Source organism: Schistocerca serialis, chromosome 12 (assembly GCF_023864345.2).
Source record: "Schistocerca serialis cubense isolate TAMUIC-IGC-003099 chromosome 12, iqSchSeri2.2, whole genome shotgun sequence".
Lineage (NCBI taxonomy): Eukaryota > Metazoa > Arthropoda > Insecta > Orthoptera > Acrididae > Schistocerca > Schistocerca serialis.
This window is the reverse complement of record NC_064649.1, coordinates 15967281-15987744: the sequence shown is the minus strand read 5'-3', so window position 1 is coordinate 15987744 and position 20464 is coordinate 15967281. Positions and strand designations below refer to the sequence as shown.

The 20464-nt window shown below is 39.5% G+C and overlaps 1 protein-coding gene across 1 annotated transcript in view; it reads right to left on the bottom strand.

Moving 5' to 3' along the window:
• Nucleotides 1-20464, bottom strand: part of LOC126428354 (protein draper-like) — a 216633-nt gene that overhangs the window by 16919 nt on the left and 179250 nt on the right. The window contains exons 15-17 of the mRNA XM_050090285.1: nt 12282-12458; nt 3952-4062; nt 175-375 (exon numbers count right to left, since the gene is read on the bottom strand). Coding sequence (XP_049946242.1) covers nt 175-375; nt 3952-4062; nt 12282-12458 — 489 coding nt within the window. The remainder of the gene's footprint in view (nt 1-174; nt 376-3951; nt 4063-12281; nt 12459-20464) is intronic.

Below are 20464 nucleotides of genomic sequence, written 5' to 3'. Positions count from 1 at the left end.
ACCTCTGTTCATAAATAGTGACATATGTAAGTTCATAGGATCATGAATGATTTATCAGAAGAAAAATGCAAGGGAAAATGTTGTTAAAAATTCTCAGAAGGTTTTCAGACTTTAGTTTAGCAAAATATAACTGAGACTGTGGCCCACATGGACACAAAGTACTGCCTCCCTCACCTGGCGCTCTCTGTGGGTCCGCATTGTACTGCACTTGTGCAATCTCAGTCTTCAGGTTGTGGACACGCCGCTGGAAGTAGAAGAGCAGCCCAACTGTGACGGCGACCAGAATGAGCAATGTGACGATGCCGGCCATGATGCCCCTGTAGCTGACTATCTCCTGCTCCTGCTGCTGGCTCAGTGGGATGTCACAGTCGGGACCTGATGGGTAAAGCAGCAATTGATTTACCATACAGTTCTGTCCAGTTGTCACACTTATCATATTCACAACAGTTTGTCACGTTCTCTGGAAAATGTGAATGTGTGTGTCAGGTTACCAAGATAATGCTACTGATACACTTTTCTAGTGGCTCTGACAAGAAAGGGGAAAGGATGCTGTTGTCTGTGAAATAGGCCACCACTATCCAACAGTGTGCAGAGCTTGTGAAGTGCCAGTGCTGGTGTGAACACATTTCACTTGATCAGATTCTATAGGACGTCCTGTTTATCCTGAACATCCTAAACAATCTTTTGTCCAGAAGCAAAATAAAATATTAATCAAGCAAACAATGTTTAGCTAACAGGGGGACATTAACCAGCATAATTCCCTTTCTCATAACTTTGTTTGCTTTGCCACAAAAATATGAATAGCAGAATGTTTTCAGGGTTCTGTACCTCAGTCTGTAAAAATGGAACCCTCGTAGGATCACTTTGTTGCCCATCTGTTTGTCCGATTAGCAAAAATCCTTTTTTTCTGGAGTGAGTCGCTATATCAAGTTGATATTTATGTTACATATGAGGTCTTCAGTCCCTTTGTGGCAAAAGAATGTCAAGATCTAAGTCCATGCAATCAAAAGCTATGGCTATTGCTATTTATGTCTCATATTTTGATACTCCCTAACTGACATGTTCAAATCTACAGTTTGCTCTGGAGTCACAAAATTTGGCAAGAAGCAAAGTTTCACAGTACAAGTAAAGAAAAAGATTGTTAATTTGTAATTATGTCAGACTAATAAATATTTATTTTCTCATTCACTACCCAACTTCAAATTTAAATTAGACCATTCTTGAAAGTCCTGGAATTCATGGATCTGATATCTTACTAGCATCAATGTCAATAACAGGCAAAAATAGTTGAGATTCTAATTCATGGGACTGATGGAACTGTCTATATGCATATAAAGTTTGTACGGAACGCTCTGAGAGTGAGTCCTAATCACACACAGAAGCATTGTATTACTAAAACTGAAACGTAAAACAGACTTTATCCTTCCTGATCTAGCACACAGGGCCAGAGCCCAGGATAACCTAACTCTTACAATTGCTGGTGCTGACAAATGAATGGAAACACAAGACAAATGCACACTGTTTATTCAGTTAGCCATCTTCTGTTAAAACGTTTGTGTGACAGCAACATACACCAATGGAGAGAAGGTAGACATGCTACTTATCTGTGGAGAACTTAGGATAACAGAACAGAGACTGAGAAGCTGATGTCCATGAATCAGCATGGGTTTAGAAAGCCTCACTTGTGCAGAACTAAGCTTGCCCTTTTCTCACATCATATACAGCAAGGTATGGATGAAAGGCAATAGGCAGATTTCATATTTCTAGAGTTCTAGAAAACATATGACATGGTGCCCCACTGCAGGCTGTTAAGATACGAGCATATGGAGATGGTTCACAGATGTGCAAATGGCTCGAAGACTTTTTAAGTTATAGAATCTAGTATGTTGTCCTCGATAGCACATGTTAATCAGAAGGAAGGGCATCATCAGGAGTGCACCAGGACTTTTCCTGTTTTCTATATACATAAATGATCTGGCAGACAGGGAGGCAGCAATCTGTGGTTGTTACATGATTCTGATGTGGTGCACAGGAAGGTAAGTGACTGTTGATACAAGATGACCTAGCTAAAATTTCTAGTTGGTGTGCTGAATGGCAGCTGGCTGTTAATGTAGAAAAATTTAAGTTAATGCAGATAAGTAGAACAAACAAATCTGTAATGTTTGGATACAGCATTAACAGTGTTCTCCTTGACACACTCGTGACATTTAAATATCTGGGCATAATGTTGCAAAGCAATATGATATGGGATGAACTTGTAAGCATGGTGGCAGGAAGATAAATGGTCAGCTTCGATTTTTAGCAGATTTCTAGGAAAGTGTGGTTCATCTGTAGAGGCGACCACATATAGGAAGTTAGTGTGACCTATTCTTGAGTACTGCTGAAGTATTTGGGATAGATACCAGGTCAGATTAAATGAAGACATCAGAGCAATTCAGAGGCAGGTACCTAGATTTGTTTCTGACAACATGCAAATGTTACAGACATGCTTTGGGAATTCAAATAGGAATCCCTGGAAGGAATGAGACATTCCAGCATTTGAAGCTGACTGCAGAATGATTCTGTTGCATTCAACAAACATTGTGCATAAGGACCAAAAAGGTAAAATAGAAGAATTAGGGCTCATATAGAGGCACAGAGACAGTTGCTTTTCCCTCACTCTTTTTGTGAGTGGAACAGGACAGGACATGACATGACTAGCAAGGGTATAGGTACCATCCACCAGATTACAGAGTATGGATTTACATGTAGATGTAGTATTGGCCTTGTGTTTCCATTTGTTTACTGTCAACTCCAGCAAGTAGACAATCCCAATTTTCTGTGCCCCTCACTTCCATAAGTCCTATATAAAAAGCGCACATATGTGTGAGAATGGACCCATGCCAATATTTTAATTTCAGCCTCTTTTTTACCATGTGACGACGAACATTTCATGGATATATTTTCAACCATTTTCAGAGTGCTCAGTATGCATATATCTTGGATTGATTCATCTTGGCAAAACTGTTTGTGGATTAACTACCACATCAGAAGATGGCAATAATATCCTAAAACTGCTAACATGAATGTTTGTGATAACCATGTGATCTTGGCATAATACATTTGTGAAACTTGGAAGATACATTCATGTCAGAAAAAAATTATAAGGATGGATTTAGACTTCAGAGCTTGAAATCATAGAAATAGATCAGATACTGAATGGCATGAAGTCAAACGGTCAGCTTCTGCAGGTGATTAACAACAGTACTGCCAGAAAATCTAAAAAGAACAATTATAAAGCATAGCAACAAAATTTTAGTTTACATATTTTTAAAAATACAGCTAAATACGTTCTAATATGAATAAGGAAAACAGAGATAGTAAGAAAGCTGGAATGTCTTATTAGAAGTTTACAAGAAATATCAACAGGAGGAGGAAGAATCAATACAACAAAAGGAGTGTTTTGTGCCTCAGATAATAAATGTAACAATAGATGTACAAACTTTGGGCATTGAATGGATTTTCATGTAAAACATGATCAATGAAATATAGACGAAAGCTAGATAGAAAATGGGTAGTAATAAGAAAAATTTACCAAAGCCTATGCATTGTACTGGACACAAACTTGGATGTTGATCCTTTTTGGATGCGAGGACATGTCAGGCATAGTGATTATTCCACAAATTTTGTAAAAAACAATATTCAACAACATGAATCACAGAAACCAAATAAAATCTGTAAATAAAAAATATCCAAGAATAAGAAATAATGGAAAACCTTCTGAGAAAAAAGTACCATGTTTTGACAGATATGAACAGAGAAAAAATTAAAAATAAGGAGCAGTACTCAAAAGACAAATGAGAACAAAGAAAAGATAGAAACATATATGAAATCCAGGAACTATATATACACAAAATGAGATGGACTATTGTTAGGAAGGAAATTATCAGAAGTTAACAGATGGACGCTTACCTGTGAATGATTGCCGGCACACACAACCGTCGACTGGATGACAAGTGAAGTTCTCATTCTTGCATTCACACAGTTCCATGCAATGATCACCATAATAGCCTTCAGGGCAGACTGAAAAGAACAAGAAGAAAACAGTTGCACGTTACACACTCTGCAGCCTGAGGAAGGGGGAGGTGGGAGGGGGATGAGGCATGGGAGAGGGGGGAGGCGGAGAGGCTCACAGATCTGTTATGTAACTTCTCATACTGAACGCGCATTTGCCATCCAAAATGTATAAAGTGCACTCACAAAATATTGTCATATCTTTTTAAAAAAGAAAAGTCACATTATAAATACACTCCCCAGTCACATTACTATGAGCACTTGTCAAAGTCCTGACTAACAGCCTTTCATAGGACAGACAGCTGCAAGACTGGCAGGAAGAGTGTCAACGACGTTCTGGAAAGTACCGACAGCAACGTGGAGCTATGCCGACTCCAGTGCTGAGGCCAGCTTGGCTGAGGATCTGTGGCACAAACAGATCAATGTAGGTGGTCTCACAGATTCTCATTTGGGTTTAGATCCAGAGAGTTTGGTGGCCAAGGGAGAGCAGTAAACTCATCCTGGTGCTCTTCGAACTGCACACATATACTGCGAGCTGTGTGACACACTGCACTGTCCTGTCGGTAGATGCTACTGTGCCGAGGAAAAACAAATTGCGTGTAGGGGTGGACACTTCCCCTGGGGATGAATTCTTTCTTGTGTTGATCCATTGAATGTTCCAGAATGACAAGATGACTGAGAGAATCCCGTAGGCCACAGAAACATTCCCCTGATCATAACCCTCCTGACAGATGTTGCAAAGTGTTGGCTTTCACATGTTTCGTGCTGTACACGCCAACAGCCATCTGTCTGATGGGGCATAAAACTTGATTTATCTGAAAGGACCACATGTCGCAATGCAGTGGATGTCCAGTTGTGGTATTGGTGTGCAGATACCCTTGTCACTCCCGTTGAAGCTTCCGTCTCTTTAATCTTCTCCTTGTTCTTGAGGATGGTGCAAATAGTTGATATAGACTGATTGTACATGCATGATAGATCATGCAGTGCTCACACCACCTTCTCATTTTTCAATGAATTTACTTTTGATTTTGAAGGTAATTTTCTCTCTCTTATGATCATCTTTGGCGACATTTCTAAGAAAGTTATTAAAATTTTCACACAAAAAACACTGTGTGAACACAAGTTTATAAAAAGTGTGTGATCACAAGCTGCACTATATGCATTATAATGGCAGTAGAAAGAGTACTAAACTGCAGTACGTACTAAAGACATTGCTCATATGCTGCTGCCAACAACAAAAGGTGTTCATACTGTTGATATTGTTGAACATTTCCCCTGCCACATGCAAGCAACTGGTGACATCACACTAAATCATCACCACTTGTTATGAGAAACATTGCTCCTTAAGCTAGTCATGTTTTTTACAATTTGTTTGGCTCAACAAGGCTCAACAAGTGAATTGCACATTATGGGAGGTGCTCGTTAAGCATGGTTCCACTGAGAGAGAGAGAGAGAGAGAGAGAGAGAGAGAGAGAGAGAGTGTGTGTGTGTGTGGGGGGGGGGGGGGTGATGCTGTAACTCAGTGGTGTGAACAGCATTGGATATTGAGTGATCACTCTGAAGGACATGGAGGATCTGCATACTGGTGTGAGACAGCATTATCAGCACCTGATTATAGTTTGAAAGGCACCTAATTGTGGATCTCCACTTGGCAAGATAGTGCAGTATTTGACTATCTCGATTTATGGGACATTTGCACATAACAGTGGCCAAATGTTCAACTGCAGAGTAACATGGTGGCAGGCATACTCATTATCGAGGTTCCATTTGGCCAAGACTGACTGCCAAGATGGATGGCTGCCTTACTGAACATCAAGCACAGCATAGCCCCTCCACATCTGCACCTGCTACTGTGTAATCCCAAACCACTGGTCACAAATGAGCAACAGACAGAAATTGTTGTCCCATGTGTAGGCTGCCATTAACACTACAATACAAATGGCTGTGTTTGTAGTAAGCAAAACGAAGTTCTAGCTGGTGTGATGTGTAGCAGCTGCTCTAAATGTAAAATGAAAATGCACATTAATTCAGATGATTAAAAAAACAATTTTGTAATGAAACTTGAAACTACCTGGTAGGCTAAAACTGTCTGCTGGATCAAGACTCAAACTCGGAACCTTTGCCTTTTGCAGGCAAGTGCCCTACAAACTGAGGTACCAACGCACAACTCACAACTCATCCTCACAGCTTTATTTCCACCAGCGCCTCTTCTCGTACACTCCCTACTTCACAGAAATTCTCCTGTGAAGCTTGCGGGACTGACACTCTAGAAAACAGGACACTGCAGAGACATTGGTTAATTACATCCTGGGTTAAGTTTCCAGAACAAATTTTCGATTCTGCAGCAGAGTGTGTACTGATATTAAACTTCCTGGAAGATTAAAACTACGTGAAGGACTGAGACTCGAACTCGGGGCCTTTGCCTTTCAGACGGAAATACCATACCTGAGTTACACAAGCACAACTCATGACTTGCCCTCACAGCTTTACTTTCCCCAACACTCTACAATATACTTTCTTGCTGGAATGCTAGTTCCTCAAGTTTCACAGGAAATCTTCTGTGAAGGTTGGAAGGTAAGAGACAAGATACTGCTGGAAGTAAAGCTGTGGGGACATATTATGAGCCATGCTTGGGTAGCTCAGTCGCTAAAGCACTTGCCTGGTAAAGGTAAGGGTCCCAGGTTCAAGTACTGGACCAGCACACTTACAGGCAGCTTCATATCAACACACAAACTGCTGCACTGTGAATCTCGTAATGTTAATATACAGCATTGGTATTGTGCTGCTTGGCATACTTGTACTGTTTAAATATCTGGCCATAATGTTGCAGAGTGATATAAAACAGAACAAGGATATAAGGATGGTAGCAGGGAATCATTTTGCTAATACATGCTGTTGATTTCATGTCTGATGTACCAAACAGATTTCAATTAGAGCCAAAGTTTAATACAGCAGTTAATTTACTTGATTTTCTTTTCATCTGCTTGAAATTACTTTTGCCTGATTAGGCTGGCAACCATATTTTTGCGTGATTACAGCTTCTACTTTTTCAACAACCTATCATTGGTTCAATTCCTGCAAGAGTAACTATTGCATACTTTCAATATGTAACCTTTCAGGTGATGAAGTACAAATCAGTTAATTTCCAGTAGCACTCAATAATAGTCAACTTTAAATCCTGTGAAATGGGTAACATTGTATGCTGAAATTCTTATTGTGAAATGAAATTATTGTGCGGCATTGTTGGCCGGGAGGCCCCATCCGGGGAAGTTGGGCCACCAAGTGCAAGTCTTATTTCAGTCGGAGCCTCACTGGGCGACTTGGGTGCCGGTGATGAGGATTAAATGATGGTGAGGACAGCACAACACGCAGTCCACGAGTGGAGGAAATCTTCAACCCAGCCGAGACTCGAACACGGGCCCGCTTGCATGGGAGGTGAGCATGTTACCACCCAGCTAAGCTGGTGGACTATTGTTATTGTAGTAATACCCTAGGATGTTAATCAGGGGTTATGATTTCAGGAAGATTGAGAACCACTGGAGTAAGTTGCTGCTATGCCCCACTAAAATTTCATTCATTCTCTCTGTAAATTTGCACAAATGAAAACATGTTTTCTTTAGATTTCATTATTAATAACATTGCACGTTATAGTGAAACGTGTCTACTATCTTGGTGTACTGCTTTTCCTGCAGTACAGCTTATCACCTTAACAAACTAACGGCATTAACTTTTAATGCAGCACCAGTTTTTGTGGAAGAACTGGGCAGTGGACACTTGTTTGCAACCCTAGCAACAGCTGCCACGGATGCAGCCAGTTTGAATGTGGATCTGTTTATTGAAGAGGTGAAGAAATAGCCTCAAATATGCCATGCAACTTGCAAAGAGTCCTGTTGTAAGATTAAGAAAATAACCACACAATTTAAAGAGCGTGAAAAGTTTTGCTTCGCAACTGGATCAGCTAAGAAGTGATGTAAAGAGGCATCACTGTTAAACTATTTTATGCTTGTGTTCCACTGAGGGCATTTTTGCTCATATGCAGTCAGTAAAAACTTGAAATAGCATTATACGCCAATTGCTTTGTGTCGTAGCGACAGCCCTTCAGTCAATAATAACCATTTAAAATATGTTCTGTTATATCAGTCATTTTAATTTAACTACTGGTTTATGGTGTAGCAGCCACACTGCCTGATTTCTTCAGCTTATAACCATACCAGTTTGCCTTCCAGCCAAGTACTGCTGCACAATTCTTGTTGTGATGTACCATGTGTGTTTTGAAACATTTCTGATGATGTAATGAGCACATGTTGTTGTTACTCACATCTGCAATGAGCCTAATGCATACTCGTCTTCAATTTGCTGTGTCATTTTTTGGACATAGCTCCAAAACAGTTCATTTCTCAGCTCAAGTTTTTAAGAAAATTTAGTTAACAGAATGAGATTTTCAGTTTGCAGTGGAGTGTGCACTGATATGAAACTTCCTGGCAGATTAAAACTGTGTGCCGGACCGAGACTCGAACTCGGGACCTTTGCCTTTCGCGGGCAAGTCCTCTACCAACTGAGCTACCCAAGCACGACTCACGCCCCGTCCTCACAGCTTTACTTCTGCCAGTATCTCGTCTCCTATCTTCGCAGGAGAGCTTCTGTTAAGTTTGGAAGGTAGGAGACGAGGTACTGGCAGAAGTAAAGCTGTGAGGATGGGGCATGAGTCGTGCTTGGGTAGTTCAGTTGGTAGAGCACTTGCCCGCGAAAGGAAAAGGTCCCGAGTTCGAGTCTCGGTCCGGCACACAGTTTTAATCTGCCAGGAAGTTTCAAAATTTAGTTAAAATTGATAATCCCTAGTGCACTCTGGTCTTGTTAGTTGGCTTTTTTTAAAGACCGAGACTTCCTACTTTTATTTATACCACTCCTCTTATTAATACAATTTTTTCTCTACTTGATCTCATTTTGTCAAGTGCACATACATCATAGTTACACAAAACTGCTAATTTCTTATTCACACTTTTTTACACCGAAATTTATTACATTCTCGATATTTTATAGAATTTCAATGGTAGTAGTACACTCAGTTGTTATCAAAATATTCTATTTAAAGAAATATTCAGGATTCGTGATTCACACAAAACACTGTCAGGTGGTATTTTCAGTGAGTAAACAACTGTTCATTTCTAAAGTAACACAGCTCATTTGAAAGCTCTCAACAGTTATCCTACTTTTTCCAAAAGTTGGATATTTCAAAAGTTATTCACATTCACAGTATTTGTTTACCAGAATGTTCCAGTCTCAACATGCTGAGTGTCGCGAGGCTGACAGCAGCGCAGCAGAGCTGCCAGCTGTAGCCACTGGTGCCCCCACAGAAGCTGTCATGTCAACTAGTGATTATTTCTAAAATTTGGTACCATAATTTTGCAGCCCAGATTTTTCAAATTCCAAAAATACCTACTTTGACTAGAACAACTTGCTGGTTTGTAAATTATTCAATTTGGAAAATTTAATTTTCTCAAAACTTTTTTCCATGGTTTGGGAATCCACAGAAATTTACATTCATAAAATAGTAGCTACTGTTTTTGCTATTTTCCAGCTGTACAGGTCATAGTCAAAGAGGCTTGTTTGTTTGTCTACCATGTCTTTGTGTCCTAATGTTTTTTTGTCTTTTACATCTACATTTGAAAGGTACTAACATCGTTTATTTTTTAATATTATGCAAATCTAGTTCCACTTGCTGTTCCACATTCCATTGTCCACAGCGCCACTCACTATCTCTAAGTCACAAAATGACAACATGCTAACTGAGATACCAACAGAGACCAATAAAGAAAAACTGACAACCAATAAATAAACCCACAGCAACTGGAATACTAATACGCAGAACGAAAGTTCTGCAAACTCTTGCACCAAAACAACATGAGTAGGCATGACAGTCAGTTGCTGTTTCACTGCCAGAACATAAACATTGTGTTGTGAGTGAGTTCTTGTTAGCCTACCAAAACAATACACCACATAGTCAACAGCGAATTACAATGTATATTGACTTTGAGACAATCTCTCTTCAGATATTGAAATGTAAAAGTCATGTGCTATTAGTCAGTCAGTGCCAGACTGTAAAATGTGAATGTCCTTGACAAAACTATGAAACATTGTGTTAGCTTGCCAATAGAAAACTTTGTTATACGCTATCTATCAATGTGATTTGCCTACCTGGTGCAAATGTTTTAACTATCATTTGTGGCAAAGCTTATCACCAAAAGGGAACACTGGGTATAAGTAAACCTGATGAGATTGCAAATTAATTATAGCAGTTCTGTGTAAATTATTTGACATATGGTCACCTGATCCTTCAACGGATGGAAGCCAGTTATCAGTACAAGGCTACTGAAGACTCAATATCAGGTACACGAACTTACAAAATGTGCAAATGAGAGCTGGAGTGAGAAGTTGGAAGTGAAGAAAGTGTAACATACAAGGGGGTATCTGAAAAACTCCAAACATATTTATTTATTACGTATTTATTCATGTTTTAAGCACAAATTCAATCCCCTTGCACTAATACACTTGTCTAATCCTTTATTCCATTTTTCAAGAAATTGCTTAAATTCATCTTTCATGGTCCTTGACAGTGCCTCCATCATTTCTTCCTTCACCTCAGCAATATCAGAAGAACACTTTCCTTTCACGACTCTTTTCATACTAGGAAATGGGAAAAAAGTCATACAGGGAAAGGTCAGTGGTGGGAGCACGACAAATGGGGATGATACCAATTTTGATCAAGAACTGTCACACAGACAGTGCTATGTGAGCAGGGGCATTTCCACAATGGAAAAAACCAGTCACCCAACCGTCCCAAATGAGGCTGCTTCAGCTGCACACTGTTGTGCCACCTTTTCGAAACACCCAAGCAGAAAGCCTGGTTAACCGTCTAACAAACGCTACTGATGACTCCTCTCACACTGATAAAACAAATCAGCATTGCCTTAATGTCTGATTTCACTTGACATGTTTTTTGGGGCCAGGTGAACTTTAAGTCTTCCACTGACTTGATTGTATGTATGCATGCATGCATGAATATCTGAAGGAATAGGCACAGTGGCAACTAAAGCCATTACGAAATATATTAAATGTATTCACAGTTGCAAAGATGGACAACCATGAGCTGTATAATGGAATGACGACGACAAAAATCTGTGGCAGACCAGGACTCTAACTCAGATTTCCTGCTTATAATGAGTGGTTGGCTTACAATGAGGCTGTCCGAGCATGACACGCAGCCAAACACAAACTTTCACATCTTGTCAATCATGTGTCTACTGCTCTCATGCAGTCATGTGTATATTCCTCTGCAGAGGACACTTTTTTTTTAAGTGTAGTGCATGTGTTATTCAGGAATATGATACAATGAACAAAGGCACTGCAATATTGTATTTATCTGCTGACACTGGGCAAGCAACTTTCAAGTTTTTTTTTTGTGTGTGTGTCTCCCCTGCATGGGAATATGTGTGTGAGTACAGGTTGTAGATGCATGGCTGATGGTACGTGGAAGTTTGGGATTGGCCATGAGTTGTGCTCGAATAGCCTAATGGTAAGTGGAAAAACCAGGTTCAAGTCCCAGTGTGGTACATTTTCCCATTATTGTCATCCCATTATATAGGTGATAGTTATCCACATTTTCAAAAGCAAATTTGTTTAATTTATTTTTTCAGTAGTCTGCCTTTATCTTTGTTAATGATTGCATGAGTGTTTTCAACATTTTCATGTGTTCGGGCCATGGAAGGATGAGTAGAACAAGGTGTGTGTTCAACTGGCATGTCACTATTTTTGAAATGGGAAAACACTGAAACACTTCATTTTTCCCCACATCACCACCAAACTATGCTGGTTTTAACATTTCAAGGGTTTAGGTTCCAGCAGAATTTCACTGACACACACTGTGCATGAAAATCAGCCATTGCGAAAACTAAAATCACACAAAACAGTTGTCGTTATAAAAACTCTGCCACAACTACTCCCGAACCTCCTTCAGTGACAGCACTCAACTTATGACTCTGGAACGTTTGCTGTATGTGCTCATAGTGGCAAAACATAGTACTACAAAATCTCAGCCCATCAAAAAATTAGTTCAGTTTCTTTTGGGTATCCTCTCATACATTATCAGAATTTAAGGCTAAAATATAGTGAACAAAAAACACAGTACATCTGTCAGCCCAACTACCAGTTGTTCCCACCCCTGTCCTCACCTTGTGTGCAGTGCTCACCCATCCAACCGGCAGCACAGTTGCATACCCCGTCACTGCTGCGGCACTTCCCGCCGTTCTGGCACGTGCAGCGCTGACTGCAGTCTGTGCCGTACGTGTCCTCTGGGCACCTCTCTGAACAGTCGCTCCCCAACCAGCCGGGTGGGCAATGGCACTGTCCTGCAAGCAGAATCATTAAAACCATGTAACTCATGCACTTCTTCTGTTAATGTTGTAATGCAATTGAGATACATCATTGTACTAAAGATAACAATATACTTCAAATTGCATTTTGCAGGTAAATGTATACGAACACAAATTATTATTAACAGTACCTTTATTATTATTAATATTGCCTTTACCCAGCTTTTGTAGCATGTGCATTCGATAAGTAATGAGACATTTTTTTCTCAGCAAATTTTGGTTAAAAAAGAGTGTGATTTGTTGGCGAACATCATGGAATATTCCTATTTCAGTACCTACAGCTTCATGAAGTTCTGATGAGTGCTGGTGCTACAAGTAGCATCTCTAATGGAGGGGTATTCCAAGTGACGAGCTGTCGTCGAATTTCTTTTTGCGGAAAATCAGAGCATCACAGATACTCGTAGGTGATTGCAGAATGTCTATGGAGGGCTGGCATTTAACAAAAGCAAGGCAAGTTTTTGGGTGAGGCATCTGTCATCGCACCAACTAGTTCACCACACAAACCTGTCTGATCCCTCACGTGTCGGCTGGCTGCAATGTTGAAATGTGCGGGATCACTGTCAAACATCTTGCTGCACAGCTAAGCTGCTCTGTTTGTAGTGATGACACACCCATTCACCACTTGGGGAATGCCTACTGAGCTCCTCGCCACCCAATAGAAGACCGTAAAGAGCAATGGGGCACGTGTGCAGAATTTCTTGCATGTTACGAGGCTGACTGTGACAATTTTTTGTTTGATCATCATCATAGATGATGTAGCAAGAGTTAATCACTTCAAAGCAAATCCATGGAATGGCACCACTTTACCTCTCCTCTGAAGAAAAAGTTCAGAGTTGCACCCAAAGTTGGTAAAGTCACGGAGACAGTCTTCCGGGGTTATTCTGTTTGATTTCCTCCCTCACGGGAGCAACAATAAACTCTGAAGTGTATTGTACTACCCTCAGGGAACTGAAGAAACAACTTCAGTCTATCTGTTGCCACAAAAATGCAGATTAACTTCTCCTTCCCAGTTACAATGCAAGGTCTCTCACAAGTCTGCACACCCAAGAGCAGCACAGAAAACTTGATTTCACTATTGTTCCCCATCAGCCCTACAGCCTGGATCTCACACCTTCCAACATCCATCTGTTTGGCCCAACCAAGGGTGCTCTCCAATGGAAGCAGTACACAGATGATGGAGAGCTTCTTGATGCAGCAAGACGTTGGCTCTGAAATCAACCACTGGACTGACACCACGTGGGCATACAGGCCCTGCCAGTAAGGTGGCGTAAGACCGACACATTGAATGGAGATCTGTAGCCAGAGGAGTGGGGAATAATACAGTGTTATTGGATTCATGAATAACACCAACTTGCTTAGAGAAAAAAATGTGTTGCATTACTTACTGAATGCCTCTCATAATTATCCGTCTCAAACAGATCATGACCTCAATCTTTAATACAAATGTGAGTAGAATAATATACATCAAAAGATGTAAAATGTTAAAGAAACTGACCCAAATGAAGAAAAAGAGACAGGTCAGTTTAATTATATCCAAAATTAACAATTTGTAATACTAACTGCTAAAAGCACTCACACGATGAGTTTGGTTTGCAAAATATGAGACTTTATTACATCTTACCACAGGGACATAATTGCAATTTGTGATGTGCATCATGGTGTGCTTATTTAATTTCATTAATACTATCTGTAACTTTAAATAAATTAAGATGATATCTTTGATAATGCTTATACTCGTTGAGTTGTTGATTGTCTAAGTTTTGGCTAAGACCTGAAATGTGTGGAAGTTAATTTTATGAAACAAATGTGCAAGTTAATTTACACAGGCTGTTAGAGTTTTTATTTAAAGATTTTTCTAGTCACATGTTGAAAACAGATGCCAACTTACTGCAAATAGGAACAGTTTAAGACTTTTTGTGGAGAGCAAATTAGAACAATATATTCCTCAATGACTCAACACACAAAGCTAAGTACTGTTTAGTATCATGAACATCTCCTGTTCTAAAGAAAATTAGTATTGTCAATATGCTTCATCTTTTATCTGAAGTGCTTGAAATCAATAATTTGGAATAACTGAACATTATAATAGTAGTAGCAGTAGAAGTAGAAGTTTATTGTCTCATTACATACAATTTCAAGCCATTGACTTAAAAGTACAGGAGACGTCAAAACACAAAAACTGGTTTACAATTTTCCTTATAATACCAGTAATATAATATACACTACTGAATAATTATTTCATTAAGCGGTTAATAATTTTTCTTCAAAAGTAACAAACTTTTAAGATTAACAGTCCTAAGTATTTGCTCTCTCCTGCTCAAACTGTCATTTATGAATTCTTCTACTGAATAGTAACATTTCTGCACTAGTTTCTCATATAAGAATTTTTTCAGTGTTTCTAAATTGATGCTGAGCAATTATTTTATATATTTTAGCACATACATTTTCCATCATAGCTGGATATTACAACACTCCAACACTGAGTTAACTGCTGCTGGTATTGCTTCTGCAAAGTATTTCCAGGTACCCTTGCATTTTCTTTATAGGCAGTTGTACAAAATGTGTTTCAGTGTTTGTCCCAAAGTTCCACAGTCACACTGGTCATTACAGGTAATTCCCCGCTTGTTAGTGTTGCTTTAGTCATGGCATAGCCAATTTGCCAGTTTCAGTATGACTGAAGGAGCTTCTTAATTTTCATAGGTGGTTCACTCCTACTAGGAGCTGCTACTACTTCAAACAGGAGAACAGTATTCAGCACCACAATAACAAGTGTTTGTGCTGTTGTTCTTAAAATATCTGCATTAATCCCCAGTTAGAATCAGCAAGTTTCCGTACTATCTTATTTCTTGATTGTAGCTTTCTGTCCTGTTCTAGGTATTTCCTTAATGATAGTGATCTGTCAAGAGTCACATACAAATATTTGAGGAGTCAACTATGTCTCACTGTTTTGTTGCATAAGATAACATTTAATTCTGTTTGCCATTCTGTTGGTTAGGTGGAATAAGCTGACTTCTTTTTTAATAGGGTTTGGGCAAAGCCTCCACTTTTTGTAATATTGGTAAAGCTTTTCTATCTGATTGTGTTTGTTCTACTTCTTTGGTTGTTTTGCTATAGCTAGGTCATCAGCGTAGCTAAACTTTACAGAATCAGTGGTGACTATGCCGATAGTGTAAAAGTTAAATAAAAGTGGTGCCAGAAGAGAGCCCTGTGGCACATGATTCTATGGTAGAGAATTTACTTGGAGTTTTTCCAATGTTAATTTAAAAGAGCACTTTTTAAGAACGGTTTCCATTGATGTGATCTTTGGGATTGAAACTGTGTGGTTTAGCATATATATTAATCCAGCCATCCACATGGTTTCATATGCTTTTGTGAAGCCAATAATGCCACTGAGGTTTTCTTTTTCTTTTGGAAACATTCTTCTGTAAATGATACTAGGATGAGAGCTTGCTCACAGCAGCTTCAATTTGTACAAAATCCTGCTAGGGTAGGCGGTTGTGGCATCAATTATTAGATGTATTAAGTTAAAAATAAATCGTTTTAGCATCTTGTAACAAATGTTCAGTAACGCAACTGGACGATGGCTCACTTCTTTAAGTTTTCCTGACTCGAGTATAGCAATAGTTTTTGCAATTTTAAATTTATGAGGAATTTTTCTGCTGTCCAGCATTTTGTTTAATGAACTTGGGATGTACAGTATCCAATCCAGCAGCTTTCCTGTTTTTGAACGATTTGGTTTCCGCATCAAGTTTCTCCTCTGTGAAGGGTACGGAGAGATTAGTGTCCTCTATTTTTTCCTCTTTTGTCCCTGAGTTAGATGTTTATTTCTTTTTCGAAAATGGGATCAACCTGTATACTTTCTGCGCATTTCTTTATTTGTAATGCTACTTGGGAAGGTATTATGTAAGTTTCCTGATTCAGAATGACTGCTGATCCACCTCATTTTGTAGGTGGGACCATGCTTTCTGACTGCTATTAGTGAAATCTAGCTTTTCTGTTGCTTCTGTCTGTCTTTCCTTGCGTGATTCATTAATAGACTAAGATTCTGTCTCCCAGGGCTGGGTTACCCATGTTTTGATATTCTCTATATAGGTATTCCACCTGCTTGTTGCTAAATGAGTTGTATACTTTCCTATAACCTTATGGAATATGTTGCTTTGCTGCTAGCTTTTATAGTTGGCTACTTTAGGTGCTTTCAAGTGTGCATTTGAGTCAATTTCTTTCAAATAAGATTCCCAGTCTGCTTTCCTCAAATTCCAGTGTGGTTTCTGAGCTGTTCTTATCAAGGGAATTTATGTGCCAATATTTGTAATAACTGGTCTATGTTAGGAATGTGGGAACCCAGGCAGGACTTTCAACTTGGATAATAGTATCATCTGAATGTCAGTAGTTACTAGGCAGACATCTTGGTTTGTTTCACTTTGCCACCTTGCTGATTGTAATGTTTTTAGATTTTTAGCATAGTATGCAAGGCTTGGGCTGTTTTCTTCCATCTAGTTCACTAATATCTCATTGTATTTGTTGTTCAAGGCATACCTCAGATGGTATGACAGCAGTTGAAATGTTCAAAGTAAATCACTTGGTGCTTTAAAGTAGGAAATGGTGGATTTGGACAACCAGTGTTAGGTGTTTGTAAATGGACATTACTCTTAGCCCTGATAAATCAAGGAAGATAGACTACATTGTGTTCTCTGCCAATGTCAATAGGTTTATGTTTTTTAATATTGTTGTGAATGTGTTTTATGCTGCCATGAATTTCTGAGGCTATGCTTCCAACAATTTTGTATGCAGGAACTTTTTCCCTGTAGGACTGTTTCTTACTCAATACATGCATTTCCAGGAGTGTGATAATGTCATTCATATTTTCTTTACCTATTCTGCTCAGCTATTCTCCTTTGTCACAGTTTGCAAAATCATTGTCCCGTATTTGGTGATTATACTTGCATATTATGAAAGTAAACATTAAAGATCTATCCAAAATGTACCCTTTTCAGTACAGTTTGTTGTGCTAATGGATACTTACCAATTTATTGTTTCAATCAATGCTACTGTAGTTTGTACATGAATAATAATTTTATAGATGTTACTAGTCACAAAAAATGAATCTGATACATTCCTACAGTAAGAAACTGAACACTGGTTTGCTATTTTGAATAGGAGAAAAACGTGGTCTGGAACTGCAAGCAGATTGTGTGTTCCAATTTAAAACATAATACCTTTAGACATTTAAAGCTGTGTGCAAATACTCCCTCCCCCTCCCCCCCCCCCCCCCCCCCCCTTGAATTTTGCAATAATAATGGAATAATGTGCACCAAAGTCTTAGAAATGTTGAATACTGCTTTTGGTGAGAGTGCTAGGTGTAAAGTAAGTATTTATGAGTGATGTAAGTGTTTTGATGAAGGGCATGAAGATGACAAGCATACTGGATGCCTCAGCACATCATCAACTGATGAAATTGTGGAAAAGTGATGTAAATGATTATCAACAATCACCATATTACTTTGAGAGAAGTTTCTGATGTTGGCGTATCAACTGCCTCATACCATTAATTTATTAATTTTTTTTCTTTTTATTTCTTGGGTGTGAAATGGTGTAACAGCAAAATTCTTTCAATAATGGTTGAATTCCAAACAAAGATAGCAACAAATCTGAGTTAAGCAGGAGACACCAGGTGAAGTCAACAATGATGTATAACTACTGAAATGCATCATAACTGAAGAAACTTAAGTTTATGGATATGAAGTGAAAATTAAGATCAGTCATCCCTCAACAGACACAATATTATGCCCATCTTTTGCCCTGCTGCAAAACTCTGTTAAAGCCAATTTGACCCCAGGAAATGGGCGTGAGTGTGGGATGATGTGTAAAGGCCAGACTAGCTGTACCGTGTGAGACATAAACACCACTGTCGTACATGTCTGGGCCAGCAGCATAAATCTGCAACAGCAGAGCTTTGCCTTAGCACAGGACAATGCATGGTGTATCTAAATACAAAGATTATGTCCACAATTTTGTCTTTCTGGAACTGTGTGGTAAAGAAGAAATTATATCTTTACATAGAAGACAATATAGTATGAAGTTTCATCAAAAAATTCCTAAACTTCATCCACAAAATTTTTCTGTGCTTACCTTTTACTTATTATTCTCTCTTCCACAATTGATACACCACTCCCAATGCTGTTTCCACTTACAGAAACAGTCAGAATGCCTCTTGCTGGATCATTGTTTTGGTTTTGTTTTGCTGTAGAGTGCAAAAACAACTGGGGTCATACATGCCCAAGTCAATACTATAGAACATGAAGACAGAGAGGAGTTAAAAAATTACTATATGTCAGTCCCTACTGACATAATAGAAGACAGCTAAAAACAGGCACGTGGAAAAATGGCTAAAAAGACACAATATGGAAACAGAGGTCCGAAACTAAAAATTAAATGGCCTTCACCTTATTGCTTTGGTGGATAAAAGGTAAGATGCGGTTGACAGCTTGCACGTAATTTGCTAAAGTGGCCGATAACTCAGATGGCAAGCCCAAAAGGGAACATAGAAGGTTAAAAAATGGACATACCATTACGAAGTGGCAGACAGTTAAAACTTGAGTGCAATGTGTACTAAGTGGTGGGGTAGTGCCACTTAGCAAATGATGATAGCTAAAAGGGCAGTGCCCAATACACAGCCGAGTTAAAATAACCTCCTCCCAGTGGGAAGGCCAAGAGGAGGTCATCCAAGCCACTGGGATAGGCTTAATAAGGTGGAGCTTATTGCTGCGAAGGGAGGACCATTGGCGATATCAAAGGGACACAGACAGCAACACAGAGATCATCAGAGGGAATATTGGTACTCATGGGCTGAGGTATGAGGACTGCAGCTTTGGCAGCAGTGTCAGCAGCCTCATTTCCTGGCAGACGAACATGACCAGGAACCCACAGATACATCACACTGGCTCCACCAAGAGTGAGCAATTGACAGTTTTCCTGGACCCACTGCTCTATGGGATGGGCGGTGTACAGTGCACATAGACTTTGAAGAGCACTGAGTGAGTCTGAGGAGAGGACACAATTGAAAAGGCTGTGTCACCAGATGTACTCTGTGGCTTGAGACAAGGTGAAGAGCTTGGCTGTAAATACTGAGGAGTGTGCCGGAACCTGATATTAAAAGACAAGGGTGCCAATGATGAAGGCACACCCGACCCCACAGTCAGTCCAAGAGCCATCAGTGTATCCATTGCTGCATCACAGTGGCCAGGCCTGGAGGGTATGGACAATGAGGGAGCACACCTATTTCAATTTTTGCGCAATAGTCACACATCAAAAGGGATGAACGTGCAGGTGCATTATTGTGATGCAAGAGCTGTTAACTGTCACACCACTTTGCAGGCCATTTCCTTCTCACATTTTCTTGCATGTGTTGCAACACTTCCCGATAGTATCATCGATTAACAGTTTGTCCCTTCGGCATGAATTCATGATGAACTAATCTGTAGAAGTCAAAGAAAACTATCAACATGTCTTTAACATTTGACCTGACCTGACAAGCTTTTTTTGATCTTAGAGTACCAATCCATTGTAAAGATTGAACCATGGCTTCAACATCGTAACTATAGACCCACATCTTGTCACCAGTTATGATTGTCTTAAGGAACATCTTGTTCTCATTTGCACAATAAAAAAGTTCTTCACAGATTGCAAGGTGAAGATTTTTGCGGTCTTGGCTCACGAGCCACGGGACAAACCTGGCAGCAACATGATGCATTTCAAGATGCTTTGTCAGTATATCATGACATGATCCAACTGAAATGTTACATTCTTTTGCAACCTCTCAGATGGTTGGTCTTCAGTTACCTCACACAATTTTGTTGACGTTGCTGACACGAGTGTCATCAGACATCAAAGGGCATCCTGAACAAGTGTCATCTTTAACTTCTGTTAGGCCATTTTTAAACCGTGTGAACCATTCGTAACATCAAGAATGGCTTAAGGACTCA